Source organism: Phocoena phocoena, chromosome 1 (genome assembly GCF_963924675.1).
Source record: "Phocoena phocoena chromosome 1, mPhoPho1.1, whole genome shotgun sequence".
Taxonomy (NCBI): Eukaryota; Metazoa; Chordata; class Mammalia; order Artiodactyla; family Phocoenidae; genus Phocoena; species Phocoena phocoena.
In genome coordinates, this window is record NC_089219.1 from 96,677,931 (window position 1) to 96,695,080 (window position 17,150).

At 50.1% G+C, this 17,150-nt stretch overlaps 2 protein-coding genes across 2 annotated transcripts in view; both read left to right on the top strand.

Moving 5' to 3' along the window:
- Nucleotides 1-9,249: 9,249 nt before the first annotated feature.
- On the top strand, nucleotides 9,250-10,605 carry GPR61 (G protein-coupled receptor 61). Its single transcript, XM_065892316.1, has one exon. The coding sequence runs from the start codon at nucleotides 9,250-9,252 to the stop codon at nucleotides 10,603-10,605; it is 1,356 nt and encodes a 451-aa protein (XP_065748388.1).
- Nucleotides 10,606-14,790: 4,185 nt separating this feature from the next.
- GNAI3 (G protein subunit alpha i3) overlaps nucleotides 14,791-17,150 on the top strand; it is a 38,941-nt gene continuing 36,581 nt past the window's right edge. Inside the window, exon 1 of the mRNA XM_065877376.1 lies at nucleotides 14,791-15,046. Coding sequence (XP_065733448.1) covers nucleotides 14,929-15,046 — 118 coding nt within the window. The 5' untranslated portion in view covers nucleotides 14,791-14,928. The remainder of the gene's footprint in view (nucleotides 15,047-17,150) is intronic.

Here is a 17,150-nt window from a genome sequence, read left to right on the forward strand (position 1 = left end):
GCAGTTTGGGCTGCTGGGAGCTACAGGAGGTGGGAATGGGATGCTCTGAGGCTTCAGGTGATGATGGGAGTGTGCTCAGGACAGGGAGGCAAGGACTGTACGGGGAGGTGAGTGGGGTGGCTGGGCCTCCTTGGACCCTTGCCTGGGGAGGAGGAACACTTTAGTGAAGAGAACAGGCAGGTGGGAGGGCCTTGGAGATGTGGTAGGTTGAGGAAGGGAGCCTGGTATTGGGGAAAGTTCAGGTTTGCCCCAGCACCAGGTATGACAGACCTCCAGCTATCCTGAGTGACAAGCAAAAAAAAGGGGGGATAGAAATCTGGAGACTTAGATTCTGGTCATTTCTCCTTCACCCTCTAGCTGTGTAGCCTTGGGCAACTTACTTCCTGTCTCTGGGTCTAATCATCTGTAAAATAGTTACCTGACCTCCTATGACCCTTGCAGCTCTGCTCTTCTGACTCCAGCTGGGGGTTCTGAAGTAGAGGGGTAATGATTAGTGGGAATTTGTACATGATCCCCCTCAGGCCTAAGCACCATCTAGGTCCTAGACCAGAGAAGGTGACAGAGTGCAAAGCCATGAAGAAGGAGGCATGTGGGCTGAGTCAGCTGTGGCCTGACTCAGAGGATGTGGAGGAGGGCAGCAGGGAGAGAAAACACTCCCGACTCAGGGTAAGTAAAGTGTCCAGTTATCAGGCTCCAGGGAAGGGTTTTCAGGGACCCTCACTTTCCTTTGCTGTGCTTCCCTGTCCTCTTCCTTTTCCTAACCCCAGACTCAGTAAATAGAGATCTGGGATTTAAATCCCAGCTGCCCAGCTGTGTGGCTCTGAGAAAGTCACTTAACCTCTCTGAGCCTCAGTTTCCACGTGTATAAGTGGAGTTATTAAAACTAACTCAGAAAATTGTTGTGAAATTTCTCCTGTGAAAGTGCCTTGTTCTAGGGCTACTGCTAGATCTCCCTCCCTCCCCAAGTCTGGAAAAGGGCAACTGGTACAGATCGGCCCTCAAGCCACAGGGCAAACCGTTAATGTTAATGGCGCTTTTTAGGTACACCGGGGGTGGGGTGGGGCACGTGGAGGAGCAGGCTGATGCTGAGGAGGTTGGATGGTAAGAACAGGCAGAGGGCTATTGCCCAAGCAGCCCCTGATGCTAGTGAGGAAGGGCCACTCTCCCTGGAGACCTATTTATTGTACAATTATCAAAGGCCCAGCAGCTCTCTGGGAATTTTTCTTTGGGGATCCAGCATTGAGCCCCAGCTGATGGATGGGGGTGTGTGGGCAGCATGGGGAAGACTCCCCCGTCTCATAGCAGGCCTGGCCTGCACATGCACTGTGGGTGTTCCTGTCACTCTTTTGAGCCTGGTTCATCCAAGGCCCCCAGTTTCTAATCTGGTTGGGAAAGATTTATTTTTGGGTCCCTGTAACCTAGCAATGGGCTCACATGACCAGTGGCAGCTGCAGCCTGAATATACTGTTGGATCTTGGCTCCTGGCAGGGGGTGTAGGCCAGACTGTGGGGGAATAAAGGGAATGGAAAGGCTTTCACCTCTGCTTTCCTCTGACTCCCTCCTCAGCCCCTCAGCTTGGTCACAGATAGTGGGCAGGGGGGTGGCTGCCTGGGGAGCAGGCGTGGCTGGAGCTGGCACAGGGGGCTCTGGACGGCCGGGTGCTGAGCTGCGGTGGGGAGGTCCCAGCTGTGAGCCTGCTCTCCACATGGGGAGGGTTGGGTGTCCATGTGGATGGCGGTGGGTGCAGGGAGGGCGCCATGCTGGCGTCCTGGGGGGCGAGGCCAGTCTTTGTTGTGGGATCTCAGGGACACCCCTGGTGGATGCTGGAATCCCAACATCCGGCTTCTTTCCTTTGTTCCCTGTTAAATTGTTAATATTCCTGGGAGAGAGAACACATTAAGCTGCTATCAGTGTGAATGGATTTGTCAGCCTCTTTCCTGAGAGCAGGCTTTGACAGATGCAGAGAGAGCAGAGGAGGGCAGTGGATGCTACTGAGCAGGCGAGGGGCTGCAGGGAGAAGGCTGTGGGCACATAAAGACCATTCGAGAGACTATTGAATACATGGATGGGCAAATGAAAGATAAACTTGGTCCCCTTCAAGGTCTCATCTTGAGGAGGCAGGAAAGAGTGGGAGGGGACATAGTCCGGTCAAGAGGTGGGCAAGGGTAGGGCAGGGCTGCACCAAGGAGAAAGTTTGGGATGGAGAAATCAGACCTCAGCACCAAGGGCTCCACCACGATCCTGAGGAGAGGGGTACCCCTGCCCCCAACCTGTAACAGGAGCCCACTCCTGGGTATGCATGCAGTATGGTGGGCCATGGACCTCTGATGTGGCTTGTGGGACCACCTCCAGTTTCTCCACCTTGGCCTTCCCACCTCCTCCACTGTGCTAAGTTCTAGAAGGAGGGATTGGCAGGGTGGGGTGGGAGGATGTAATGTCAATAGCTACTCCAAACCCTGAGTTCATTTAATGAGATGTTGCATAAAAAGTCCTCCCCAGATTGGGCCCTCAAGAGCTAGTGTCATCATCATCTTTGTTATTCTTGTTATCAGCTGCCTCCAAGCCAGGATAGACAGTTTTTCCTCTCCTTCTGCCTCTTCTGAGCCAAGATGACCTCCAGCAACTGAGAAGATGCTCTAGGATCCACTGCCTCTTTGCAACCACCTTTCCCAAAGGCTCTCTGGGAGGGGCCTCAGGACCTGGAGACTGCCCGCTGGCCACCACACCAGTTGTTTGACCAGCCAGGGTACTAGCTCCCCCAAGCCGGAGAAGCAGGCTATGTATTATAGGCTTCCTATCCCTATTAGATAAGCTAGGAAGTGAAGAATGTTTGTCCATTTTATAGATAGAAAGATTAAGGCACAGATGGCCAACTCACAGGCTAAGGTCTTACTATAAACCAATAGAGTAGAGCCCAATTAGAACCAAGGATTCCTGACCAATCCAGTGCTTTTTTTTTCTTTTTTTCCTTTGGCCATGCCGCGCAGCTTGTGGGATCTTATTTCCCCGGCCAGGGATCAAACCCAGGCCCCAGCCATGAGAGTGCTGAGTCCTAACCACTGGACTGCCTGGGAATTCCCTCCAGCGCTCTTTCTATAATCCTGTTCTGATGAGCCCGAATTCTCTCTGGTTCTTTGTGGATCTTTGGAAGGGGGCCATGTCAGTCTGAGCTGGGCTTCTGCGGGAATGATGTGGGTGCTGATCAGGGATAGACTTCACCTGATCACAGAAGGTTTGATGCCAAGATGATCTTGCCCACATGATAGCACAAGGTTTGACAAAAATCACTTTGCTGTCTTCAGGTTCTCATTTGACATTTTAATTAGATTTCCCTGTATTCAGGTATATCTAATTTTGTTTTAGGCTGTTTCCTAGAAGGTAGTGGCCATTTCTATGGAATTGGCTTTAGGGCCTCAGCCCAGATTCTCATGGCAGGCCTCCAGGGAAGCCATGGGGGCAGGGGGAAAGGAGTAAATGCTTTGGCTTCAAACAAACCTGGGTTCAAATATTGGCTCTGGTATTTACTAGCTATGTGACCTGGGCAAAGTCACTTCACCCGGGGTACCCATTTCCTCATCTGTAAAATAAGGTGAGTAATGGCTGCCTCATAGAACTGGTGTGAGGATTGAAGGTCTCGTATGTAAAGGGGCTGGCACTCGTAAGAGCTCAAGAAAGGGTGGCTGGGATATTGGAGATCACTGGGTCGGGTCTGGGCTGGTCAGTGGCCTCTTTGTTGTTGACCTGGGGCAGCCACCTTGCCCCCTCTGAGTTTCCTGGGTGATTCATTGTTCTTACGGCTCTTTGGTTTGGGTCTGGTAAACAATTCCAGAATTCCCTTTCTTCCCTTTTAGAGACAGAGGGAGTTCCCGTATAGGTGAGTCTCAGGGAAGAGGGCTCTGGAGTAGATATTATGCCTGAATTCCTTGTCTAGGCTCATGGCTCTGCCATGCGTGGCTTTGGGCAATCTCTTGACCTCTCTGGGCCTCACAAATATGGGTGCCTTGGCCTGTAGGATGTCTTACAGCTCTACAATGTTAGGATCCTATCCTTGGGTGTCAGTCCTAATCCTGGGGGGAGCTGTTTTCTTTAAGATTTTTTTTTTTTTTTGCGATACGCGGGCCTCTCACCGTTGTGGCCTCTCCCGTTGCAGAGCACAGGCTCCGGACGTGCAGGCTCAGCGGCCATGGCTCACGGGCCCAGCCGCTCCGCGGCATGTGAGATCCTCCCGGACTGGGGCATGAACCCGTGTCCCCTGCATCAGCAGGCAGACTCTCAACCACTGCGCCACCAGGGAAGCCCGGAGCTGTTTTCTGCATAGTTGGTGGGAAGCCATGCCCCTTCATTTCACCTCCAAAGACTCATCACCTGGCCTTGGACTTTCTGCCGATAATGTTCCCCAGCTCTGCTCGGTCCGCAGATCCCACAGATCCAGACCAATCAGAGCCTTCCTGAGTACCTGCCTCCCACTCTGCCTTCAGGGAGCAGTGCAGTGCTGGTACCACAAGGTGGCTTATGAGGATGTTGGATTCCCCCATCTCCACCAGCTCTCTCAGCCCCACACCACATAAACATACAATCTAAGAAGACAATAGGAAGGCACTTTTTGAGGGGCAAGTGCAGGGTTAGGACAAGGCCCTTAGCTCCTCTTCAAACCCGACAGCCACTCCTGAACCTGTCCTCTCTATACATGCGGCAGCTTCCAAAGGAGCCAAACCTTGGGCCACGCCCTCGAGCCACGGCCCCTGCCAGACCTGACCCTAGTGCCCTCTGCCTGTACTGACTGGCCTGCTACAAAAGCACCTTGGTTCTGATGTCACAGAACCATGCAATGTCAGGGCTGTGAGGAACCTTTAGGGATCATCTGTCCTATATTCTTTTTGAACAGATAAGAAACTAAGACCAGAAATGGCAAGTGACTTGCCCAAGGTCACAGTTAGTAACTGCCAGAGCCAGGCCTTAAACCTGGATTTTCTGACTCTGAGTGCTCTTTTTATGTCATCAGGCTGGCCAGGAGGGTCTCCGCTGCCTGCCATCACCTGACTCCAACAGGTTTTTGAGTTACCACTCCAGAAGCCTGAGAGGAGGGGGAGGGGCTGGGCCCACTCCTGGGCGCCTTGCCTGGGGGCACTGCTGCCTGGCTCCTGGCTGCCGAAGTGGCTCCAAGGGGCTGGGTGGGAAGCAGGGGGCCATTAGGACCCAGAAGCTCTCAGCGCATCCTGCTCTGCCGGCTGCCTCTCACTGATCACTGCAGTGGTTCAGGCTTCAGCAGCCTTGGAGAAGCATCAGCTGAGAGGAGCTATCACATGGGAGCCGGGAGCTGCTCAGCAAAGGTAGGAGTTGCCGACTAGGCCAGGAATGGGGGCCAGACCCAGGCCTGGTGGTGAATGCTGAGGTACTGTACAGAAGGGTACAGCCCATCCTACCTTACAGTGGGCAGTTTTGTCAGGGGATGGGCCCCCAGGTATCCCGAAGGCAATATTGGGGTGTGGGCATCTCTGAAGCCTAGAGATGGGGATTGATCTGCTGCCAGCAGGAGTACCCACATCCTGCAGGCAGACAGGGTTCCTCATCTATCCTGCTCTGTGTCATAGAAATGGGTCCCCTTCATCCTAGGAAAGAATCCTTTGGCATCCAGGCTGACGGGCAACTCTGTGTCCTGGGCGTCGGCAACTCTCCTAGGGAGAGGTGCTGTAGCCCCCTGAAAATCTTTCCTGGCTTAGGAGGGGCATGCTCTTCTCTGAAGGGAGGCCAGTCTCGGGTCCTTGGGATGGAGGCTCTGCGTCTAAGAAACAGGTGTATGTGAATCCCAACACCTCTGTGGCCTTGGGTTGGGCACTTATGTACATCTTGCATCCTGAGACACGGCTGTTTGTAACTTGACCATACCCCTGCTAGAGGCCCAGACCCCAGATCCTCGGGTGGCAAAGCCTTCCAGGTACTGAGAAGTCCTAGAGGTGAGGGAAGGGTTGCTGGAAGGGAGCAGAGGGAGGACAAGAGTGTCCGAGAAGGCATGATGATATGAGCTAGGAATGGAGTGAGGCTCCCTGGGCTTCCCCTGTGAAACCGTTACCCACAGCCCTCTCAGGCTTTACCCTGGTCCATCAGTGAGGAAGTGCTGGGGAGCAGGTATATTGGCTCTTCTGTTAGGAGGTAAATGGGAATACTGGAATTTAGGGGTCAGTGCAGAGATACTGGCAAGGCTGAGGGGGTGAAAAGGAGAAATGTCCAATGCCTTCTTGCCTAGGGCTCCATCATGGCTGCACAGCACCCCTCCATCTCCACGTGGAAACCATGTCTGCTTCCCGCAGTCTGGGACCCTGGGTGAGCCCTGCTGGCAGACACTTGATGTCCATACAGACATGGTGGGCCTTGACTCCTTTAGCTTCCAGGGCCTCAGAGTCACGTCTTCTGGGCCCCACTCCCAGGTAGAAGGAATGCAGGAGTCATGGCATAGAGAGTAAGGGGCAATGTTGCCTCCCCTGGTGTTTCGTTCCACATTTTTTTCTGGCAGATTGTCTTATGAGAAGGGTCTGCATTTCTGGGCCCTCTCTTCACCTTCTCTGCAGACCCAGTGGCTATGTGACATGTGCTGTCTCTTATCCCCGGGGAGAGGCACATCTCTAGGTAGTTGTTCAAAGTTAGGGCTGCCTCAAGTCCAGGAGCCCGAGTTACTCGTTCCAGAAGACAGGCCCCTGGCTGGCACACAGCTGATGGGCTGAGTGTTCTTGGAGTATGTCCTAGGGGGCAGAGATTCAACTGATCAATTTGAGTTTGATTCAGGTCACAAAATTGTGCTGAGCACCTATCGTATGCATGGCATGCTGGAAGTTAAATTAGTGCAAGGTTGGTGGTAACGCCACAAACCAAGGTGATTGTAAGGCTGTAGCAATGGAGGGGCAAGAGGACCCATCTGCCCCAAGTGGGCCCCTTTACTGCAGTCAGAGAAATGATGGCCACCAGGCCCTCCATAGCTCGGGAACTCACTGAGCCATCAAATGTTGTCATATATGGGAACCTTAGAGGTTGTCCAGTTCAAACCTCCCGTTTTACAGATTAGGAAACTGACCCAGGAAACTTCTGGCTTGTCTGCAGAAAGCCCATCAGACTTGGCATGTCCACAGTTTGCCTCTAATTTTGATACCTTAGTACACTATGTTGAGGGAATCTGGACTTCAAGAATGGCATATGGAAATCAAAAAAGAAATTAAAATTATATCTGACCCTTGAACAATGTGGGGGTTAGTGGCGCTGACCCGTTGAGCAGTGGAAAATCCAGGTATAATCTATAGTTGGCCTTCCGTCTTGTAATTCTTCTGAATCTGCAGTTCCACATCTGCAGATTCAACCTACTGCTGATGGGCTCCTGTAGTACTGTAGTATTTACTACTGAAAAAAATCTGCATGTAAATGGACTCCTACAATTCAAACTCATGTTGTTCAAGGGTCAACTGTACATTGAGCAACTTATTTCAATTCTGTGCAAACTCAGCATGGATAATGAGACACATAAAACAGCTTTGAGCAGGAGAAATGAGAGACACTGAACACTCAAGACTCCGCCCCTTGCCAGTTTCTTCCAGTTTTCCTCTCTACTTTATGCTCACCCACCTCCACCCCTCCATACCTCTTACACAGATGTCTACTCCTCCCTCCTTGTTCTGGGACTGTGGTAACAGTCCAGGAATAGGAGGGTTTTGGCCAGGGGTCCTGTGATGATCTGCTCCAATGACCCAAGATCCGGGGCCCTGGGAAGCGGGAGGTTAGGAGCAGCTCCTCTCCCACCTGTCGGGGAACAGTGACCTTGGGAAGTTAATGAGTGGGTGGAGAAGGGCAGCTTTCATATGACTTACGTCTTTCTGGCTTTGGGAGCAGTGGAGTCCGGATGAGCTGAGCTCCCAGTTTCCCTCTACCTGGGATGTTTTGTTTTCACTGGTCCTTCTTAACACTCCCAAAGTGGCAGCTCTTTGTCTTGGGGATGGTGATGTCCAAGCACACTAATGCACAGTCCTTCCCCCTTTCAGGTAATCTCTGTCTAGTGGTGAGAGACATTTTTAGAGACGCTTCAAATTCAACAAGTATTTACTGAATGTCTGTTATGTTGCAGCCACTGTGGAGGGCACCATCAAACACAGTATGGCACAGTGGGCTGGAGTACTGGCTCGGGAGCCAGGCCTCCTGGGTGCATACCTGGACCTTGCTACTTACTAGCTGTGTGACCTTTGGTAAGTTACTTTATCTCTGCAAGCCCCAGTTTTATCGATTGCAAAATGGGGATAAGAATAACATCTACCTCATAGGGTTGCATAAGGATTAAAATGAGTTAATAGGGGCTTCCCCGTGGCGCTGTGGTTGAGAGTCCGCCTGCCGATGCAGGGGACACGGGTTCGTGCCCTGGTCCAGAAAGATCCCACATGCCGTGGAGTGGCTTGGCCCGTGAGCCATGGCCTCTGAGCCTGCGCGTCCAGAGCCTGTGCTCCACAACTGGAGAGGCCACAACAGTGAGAGGCCCGCGTACCACAAAAAAAAAAAAAAAAAAGAGTTAATATACGTAGAGTGCTTAGAACAGGGCCTGGTATGTGGAAAGCACCATAGACATGTTACTACTTATTATCAGCATTTTTATTAATAAATCCTGCAGCATCTTCCAAACAGTTGTGAAGTAGGTATTATTCCCTTCATTTTACAGATGCCTTTATGAGGAAACTGAAGTTCAGAAGAGTTAGTAGCTCCCAGACCTAGGACTGGAAACCTGATCTCGTGCTCCTTCTCCTCGACAGCTGCTGCCATTCTGAGGAGACAAGAAATCAGGAAATTTACATAAGCAACCTTAAAACTGGGCACTATCCCAGAGCTCAGCAGGACCCTGGGAAAGGGAGACAGAGGATTTAGAGTCCCTGGATAACAGTCCTTGAAAGGGGAGAAGGGTGTGGAGAAGAGAGGAAAGGAGCAGGAGACCACTCAGAAGACGGAGTGTTGAGTGGGTGAGGCTCCTGCATCTCTCATGCTCCTGCTTCCTTGCAGTCACCAAGGTGGACCCGGAGCTGCCTCCCGAGCCCTCAGTCCCCGGCCTTGAGGGCTGGCATCAAGAGCCTGCCCGAGAGGCTCCAGAAGGAGGCGCTTTCTCCCCACCCCAACCCGCACACACAAAATTGGGAAGCCTGGGCCTGGGCTCGCCATCCCAGGGTCACTGGACTAGGATGGGGGATGGGCCTGTGACAGGAGGTGCCCTGGGTGTCCTCTTTCGGCCCCATGGAGTCCTCCCCCATCCCCCCGTCATCAGGGAACTCTTCCACTCTGGGGAGGGTCCCTCAAACCCCAGGTCCCTCTACTGCCAGTGGGGTCCCAGAGGTAGGGCTGCGGGACGTGGCTTCAGAATCTGTGGCCCTCTTCTTCATGCTCCTGCTGGACTTGACCGCTGTGGCTGGCAATGCTGCTGTGATGGCTGTTATCGCCAAGACACCCGCCCTTCGAAAATTTGTCTTTGTCTTCCACCTCTGCCTGGTGGACCTGCTGGCTGCCCTGACCCTCATGCCCCTGGCCATGCTCTCCAGCTCCGCCCTCTTTGACCGTGACCTCTTTGGGGAGGTTGCCTGCCGCCTCTACTTGTTCCTGAGCGTATGCTTTGTTAGCCTGGCCATTCTCTCGGTGTCGGCCATCAACGTGGAGCGCTACTATTATGTGGTCCACCCCATGCGCTACGAGGTGCGCATGACGCTGGGGCTGGTGGCCTCTGTTCTGGTGGGTGTGTGGGTAAAGGCCTTGGCCATGGCTTCTGTGCCAGTGTTGGGAAGGGTCTCCCTGGAGGAGGGAGCTCCCCGTGTTCCCCCAGGCTGCTCACTCCAATGGAGCCACAGTGCCTACTGCCAGCTTTTTGTGGTGGTCTTTGCTGTCCTTTACTTCTTGTTGCCCCTGCTCCTCATCCTAGTGGTCTACTGCAGCATGTTCCGAGTAGCCCGAGTGGCTGCCATGCAGCACGGACCGCTGCCCACGTGGATGGAGAACCCCCGGCAACGCTCCGAGTCTCTCAGCAGCCGCTCCACCATGGTCACCAGCTCGGGGGCCCCCCAGACCACCCCGCACCGGACGTTTGGGGGAGGGAAGGCAGCAGTGGTTCTCCTGGCTGTAGGGGGACAGTTCCTGCTCTGTTGGTTGCCCTACTTTTCTTTTCACCTCTACGTCGCCCTGAGTGCTCAGCCCATTTTGACCGGGCAGGTTGAGAATGTGGTGACCTGGATTGGCTACTTCTGCTTCACTTCCAACCCTTTCTTCTATGGATGTCTCAATCGGCAGATCCGGGGGGAGCTGAGCAAGCAGTTTGTCTGCTTCTTCAAGCAGGCGCCGGAGGAGGAGCTGAGGCTGCCTAGCCGGGAGGGCTCCATTGAGGAGAACTTCCTGCAGTTTCTTCAGGGCACTGGCTGTCCCACGGAGTCCTGGGTTTCCCGACCTGTACCCAGCCCCAAGCAGGAGCCACCTGCTGTTGACTTTCGAATCCCTGGCCAGATAGCTGAGGAGACCTCTGAGCTCCTGGAGCAACAACTCACCAGCGACATCATTGTGTCGGACAGCTACCTCCGTCCTGCCCCCTCACCACGACTGGAGTCCTGATGGGCTGCTGGACACTTGAGGGAGATGGGGCTGGGGGCCGGTTAGGACCGCAAGGAACTCCTTGTGGGATCACCTTTTCCCAGCTAGCTGGGGCTGGGGGGTCTCTGCACACAGCTTTCGCTTAGTGTTTTCTGGGTCAGGAACAGAGCCAACTGGATGGATATGTGGCAAAAGCCTTGGACATGGCTGTGAGCCTTGACAACTGGGGGAGGGAACCTGGTGAGATGGTGACGAGAATAAAGGGTCAAGAAGGTGAGATGATGCCTCTCAACCAATGAACTGTCCATGACTCAGGGAGCAGGGAAACTATAAGCGTAGGAGTTGGAAGATATAGGGCAGCAGACCAGGCTTGGAGTTATTCTGGGGACCCTTTAGGACCTTTCATTTTTCAGTGTAATTGTCCAGGGAAGAAATTGCACTCAAGCAAGGTAAGAAAATGACCCATGTCTTCTCATTTCCTTGCTAGGTTTAAAAACAAGTAAATTACAGCCAAGTGTTTCCTTTGAGTTAATAGATTTTTTTTTTCTAGTTTTAAACCTGAGGTTTCCTTAAAGCGAGAGGACCAGCTGGGTATATTCCTTTCTTGAGTTTGGCCAAGCAAGGGGAAATAGCAATCAGGGCACACAGAGTAGAATAGAGGAAAGCTGACTGCAGCTCTCTCTCTCCCACCCTCCAGGAACAGCCGTTCTGTTGTACTTTTCAGTTTCTCTTTTGGACACGGGAGATCAAGTTTGGGGCTTGATCTTAGCAGAGGCAAGAATAAAGCAGGATGGTTTTTCTCTTTGTCTTTTAGGATGAAGAAGTGGAAAGATTGGGGGTTGGATGGCTGAAGGTGGGGGTTAGCATTTGAATCGCTAAGGTGGTTGGATACAGAGAGGCCTGTAGTAACCCAGACCAATAATACTGTAAATCTTTTTTTTCCAGAGCTGGCCTCCCTGATCTCTCTCCTCATGGCAGTGACCCATCGCCAGCCCTCTGGACAATCGGGTACAAGAGACTAAGGTCGGGAATGGGAAAGGTGGGGTTTCCATGGTTCATTAAATGCCTCCCTACTCTCATTCATCGCTCTCAAAATTAGCTTCAGTGACAAAGACTTAAATCTCTCTCCTATCTGCAGCCCTGGGTTGGAGAGGGGGCACGGGAGTTGGGCTCAGCTGTTCACTGATTGAGACTGTAGGAACTGTGTTGGGTGGTCTTGGTGGTGGTATATTCAAGGGAGGGGGAATAATCGCAAACTGGACAGGACACCCATCTAGGACTACCCGTCCGTCCACTTCCCTCAATTCAATCAGATCACATTAGAGAGTTGAGGCAGGACCACATGGTGGTGTGATCTGTATTTGAACAAATTCCTGGCTTGACTGAGCATCAAAGAGGAAGATGGCTTGGTGGGAGTGGGACAGTTTCCCCTCTGAACAGTTAATAAATAATTTTTATTATAAAAAGTTATGCTGATATCAACATTGACTCCTTCAGTTCAACTCAGTGCATGATAGTTGAATACCCTATTCTCTGGGACTCACACAGAGGATTTGGAGTTACTGCCTTCAAGGAGTTCACAGTCTAATTTGATCAGGTACCTTGTATTTTGACAGAGCATTTACATATGGTAAAGCACTATGGAATGTGTTAAGAGAAATATATTGAGGAATATGTTCATGGTTCTAACTTCTGAGAGTTCAGCCTATTGCAGCAAGATGCCTATATGGAGGCTTCCTGCAGGTTGAAGTCTGGGGACTGTAGATGAAACTCTAGTTGAAGAAAGTAATTTATTACATGAAACTGGGCAGCTTCTCCTCCTCAGACCTACGAAATTTTCCAGGTTTCTGTCTTCCTACCACTAGACTTACTCTAGTCCAGTGCTTATTACATTGAGGAAATCCCTTAGATGATATATACATCGAGGAGTCTTTTGCGATTGAAATGCATGTTCTCCTCCTCTCTCTCCTCCTTCTAAAGATAAATTCATAAGGGAGGAATCTCATTCCTAGATAGGGGGAAAACTTCTTCCGAACACTAGTGATGAGCTAGCCGACCCTAAACATTGCCAGCAGGTGGCAGTGTGAGTCCAGTGGAGCTAGGAAAGATGAGTGCAGGTGGGGAGGGGGAGGGGGGGGACATTAAACACTGCCTGGCAGCCATTTTGTTCACTTATTTTGCCTTTTGTTTGACTTTGTCCTCCAACTCTTCCTTCACATACATCAAAGGAGAAAATCTTAAGTACAAGAATATGGCAAATTCAGGCTGAAGTTTCCTGACACTGTGATCTCACTGGTGTTTATTACAGAATTTGACATATGCTGGTTCATTTGCCATTTATTTTTCCCAGAGTGGATCATGAAGGAAATAAAATTTTTTCTTCTATTATGCTGAGAACTTTCCCAACAATTTGTCATGACCACCTTCCAGGGGTTTTCTAATCACCAGGATCACTTGGTAAAGTTCCATATGTAATTCTTAGCTGTGAAAGCCATTCCTGGACAAAATTTGACCTCTAAATCCACTGAAGAAATCAACAGGTTGAGAAAACCGTGCTCTCAAGTTATTTTTTTCCTGCACCCTGGTGGTGTTGGGGTAACTTTCAATCCTAGATGAAAACCTTCTGTTGTCAGGTCGCCCAGGTAACATCTTATAGTAGCATGGTAGAAAAGGAGTGAATTTGGAGTCAGATCTACTTACTCACTGTGTGAACTTGGGAAAGATGCTTAATTTCTCTGAGCCTATCTCCTCATCTGTAAAAATGGGGATAATATTAACCTACCTCACAGGGTTGTTGTGAGGAATAGAAGAGATGACACATGGAAGCACCTAGCCATAGCTGGCAAATAGGTACTCAATAAATATTGGTTTTTCTTCCCTTTCCTCTTGCCCTTTTTCCCCATAAGTATTGATCATGGGAAAGCAGTCCCTTTTATTCTAACGGTCACTTGGAAAAGAGTAGGAGACTTCGAACTTTAAAGAACTGGCAATAATAAATTATGGTGGATGAGGCTGTTTAAGGTGGCTCTCAAGAAATTCCTCTAATAATCATCAATCACCATATAGACCTTTCTGTTTGGATCGTATATTCTAAGGTTTAGGTTCTATTGGGGAGATAATATTTAATCGTAGGGAAGGGTCTTGGGGGCTACAAGAGTTCCCCTCCCTAGAATATATGGTGAGAGTATTTGTGGGGCTATTTGGAAGTAAAGGTAATTGAGGGCTACTTTCACCGTAGTATCCAGGATTATGAGTAAAAAGGCTATCAGTCTGGGGCTTTTATAGGTGATTTATCAACTTTCAGGTGATGCTATGGCTGAGAGGCAAATTTTACCAGAACTTCCCTTTTCATGTGGTACAACAGGTAATTTTAATAGGAGATTCACAGGATGCACTGGTTTGTTTTAGGGTGTGGAACTTTGGTTGACTAATCCTGGTAGAAGTCCTAACTCCTTAACGCAGGACGATATGTGAGCGCTAAAACTGGCTTATGTTGGGGAAAGACAGCATGGAAATTTTATGGAGAAACTACACTCTTACCTTTCAAGTAAAGTAAGATCCGTTAGCGATTTCAAGTGACCCTTTACCAACGTAGTGGTTGGGCAACTCTCTAGTTCACTGGGTACATTTTGAGAGCAGGAGGCGGTGGGCCAGAGGAGAGAGCAGAAAGGGATAGATAAAGTCCCAGGCATGGTCGGTCTTACTAATTTCAGATGTGGAGCGTGGCCAGGGCCCAGACTCTGTAATTCTCATCCTATAGATCTGGCTGAGACAACTCCGGCCGAGAAAGTGTCCTACACTTGGGCAGAGGCCCCGGATCTCCACAGCCAGAGTCCAACTGGGTTTTCTGGCCAGTGAGAAATTCCCAGCAGAGATTTCCGTGTGGGCTGCGGCCTTTTATTTGGGAATTCCCATCCCCCACGTCAATCTGAAGCCGCCTGTGCGACCTCGGGAGGGTGTCTTGAGCCAGAGAAGCCAGTCCCTGGTTTTTCCACACTTAATCCAAATAAGGCAGCCGAAGAGATGAAAGGGGACTAAGGTCGAGCGGCGCCCGGCGAGCTCGACAGGGCAGCCCTACACCACGGAACGCTTGACCTGCTCGTCCCGCTCTTCGTTCTCCCGTTCCTGGTTGTTCCTCCTTTACCCTAGCCAGACAGGGCCGAGTAGTAACGGCCGCGGGCGTTGCCGGAAGTGTCGTAAAACGCCGGATATCCGGTTTCTCTGGGCGCTCAGGGGGCTGACGGAGAGGGCCGCCGCCCAACAGTAGACGCTGTCCCCGCCGGCCCAGCCGCGGTCTCCGGTGTGTGAGTGAGCCCGGGCCTGGTCCCTTCTCCCTCCGCCGCCATGGGCTGCACTTTGAGCGCCGAAGACAAGGCGGCGGTGGAGCGAAGCAAGATGATCGACCGCAACTTGCGGGAGGACGGAGAGAAAGCGGCCAAAGAAGTGAAGCTGCTGCTACTCGGTGAGGGGCTGGGGGCGGGGCTGGCGGGGTGTTTCCGAGGGCCCAGGCACTTGGGAGTCCTGGGCGGGGGGGTCAGGCCGGGCCGGAGGAGAGGACCCCAAAGAATCTGGAGGGCGTGACGGACGTGGGGCGGGGTGTGGGGGGGTTGGTGGCTGAGGCCGGAGGGCGTGATGAGGGGGTGGGGTTTTGGGGTGGTAGGAATTAGGCTGGAGAGAGGGTGTGCCTCCATGCTGGAATTGGGTTCAGCGACGAGAGCTTGGAAGTGTGGTCCAGTAGGACATTGAGACTGTATTAGGAATATGGGAAAAGCTCATAAAGGAAGAGCTGATGTTAGGGAAGTTTTTGCAAGGGAGGGGTTGGAGTGAGTTGGTAGCGAGGACGGGAGAGTGTGTTGGGCTTGTATAATGGCTTGTGAGTTTGGAGCGTGGTGGTATTTTATGACAGGTTAGAGTTAGGAGGCTTGAATAATTAATATAAGTAGAGAGGGGGGCAGGGACAGAGTGGTCACATAGGACCTTGTCATTTATTAGAGAGTGGGCATTTTGAACTATCTGTAAGGTGGAGGAACTCTGGGTTATCCGGGAGCAGGAAGGTGTGTGGTTGAGATAAATGACAAGTTCTCAGGTATAAAGGAAAAGAGTTTGGGTGGAGAAGCTGTGTGTGCTTATCCACCTTCTTCTATTATTTTTATTCTCTTAAGGTTTTATAACTCCTTTCCTTGTTTTTATAAAGTGGGAGGTTGTGTGAGCTGAGGAGATTTAAGGACTTGCTGGTTTGAGGTTTGTGGCATAAGATGTGATGATAATAGATTACACAGTGGGAGTTGCTGAATAGTTGCTAGGGATGATGTGCAGTGGGACTGCAGTTATCTTAGGATAAGATAAATCTTGGACGTATTTACTGTAAAAGGTGTGACAGTGACAGATTTCTGGTGAGCTGTTCTTTTTTTTTTTTAATATTGGCTTCAGGAATTACTTTTATTTTACCTGACATTTGTTTTAAGTAGCTTTTATGTACAGTCAGATGCATTTTACTCAGCATGGTTAGTTTTAGAATTTTTGAGAGACTGGTTTCTAGAGGCTCAGTAAATCACATGAAGTACCCTGGCATCAGCTTACCAAAAGATCAAGCCACATTTCTTCACCTTTAGTATTTTCTAGGGATCTGTCAGGGAAGACTAAATAAGAGTAATGGTTTCTGTAAGCAATAGAACTTTACTTTTTAAAACAAGTGATTTTGGGGAAAAAGAAGTTGCTTTAGGAGAAGTGCCAAATTTTTATGGTGTAAAGCTCCAGAGGACACAATGCACCACCATAACCCAGGGTTTATTTTGTACTCCAGGGTGTTCTGGGTGGCCATGTTAGTCTTTTCATATTAACATGTTTGATGGTTTGTAGATTGCAGAAGCCCTGGTAACAGCTTTTTGGATAAAGAGGGAAAGTTATGCATTGGAGCTTGAGCTTTCAGTTTGAATACCCGATCTTACAGAACATATGAAATAAAATTGAAATTCCAGACTGCCACTCTCCGTATAACAGTATCATTTGTGAATGTGCGTGGTCCCTGGTACATAGTAGGTGCTTCTTAAATATATATTGTTAACCAGCATGTGCCAGCTAATGTTGGACATTGCTCCTTGGGGCCTTTCAGATGTTTGATATAAACCATAATACTCAAGGCATTAGCACTGTCTCTATTGATCGATTAGTTATGAAAGTAAAGGTGTATTTTCATCTTCTGTGGTTATTTTGATTTACATTCATCATTAGAGATCCCCTCAGGACATTAGCCTATTGTGATACAGGACTTTATAAATAGTGCATTTAATTAAAAACAAAATTAAACACATGATCACTTAGGGAACTTAAAAAGCAGTAAGTAAAAACATTTGCTTTTACTTTTCATCAATTTCATTGTTTTAAGTAGATTTTTTAATATTCTTGAGCAAGTTAAATCAACAAATTCAAATAGGTGGCAGAGAGAGATGTTCTTGCTTGAACCATAACATAACACACTTATGAAATTAAAGTTATTTTCCTTGCTATTTCTGTAAGCAAAATACACCCATCACTGTATACAAATAATTTTCTTTTTGCTGTCGAAT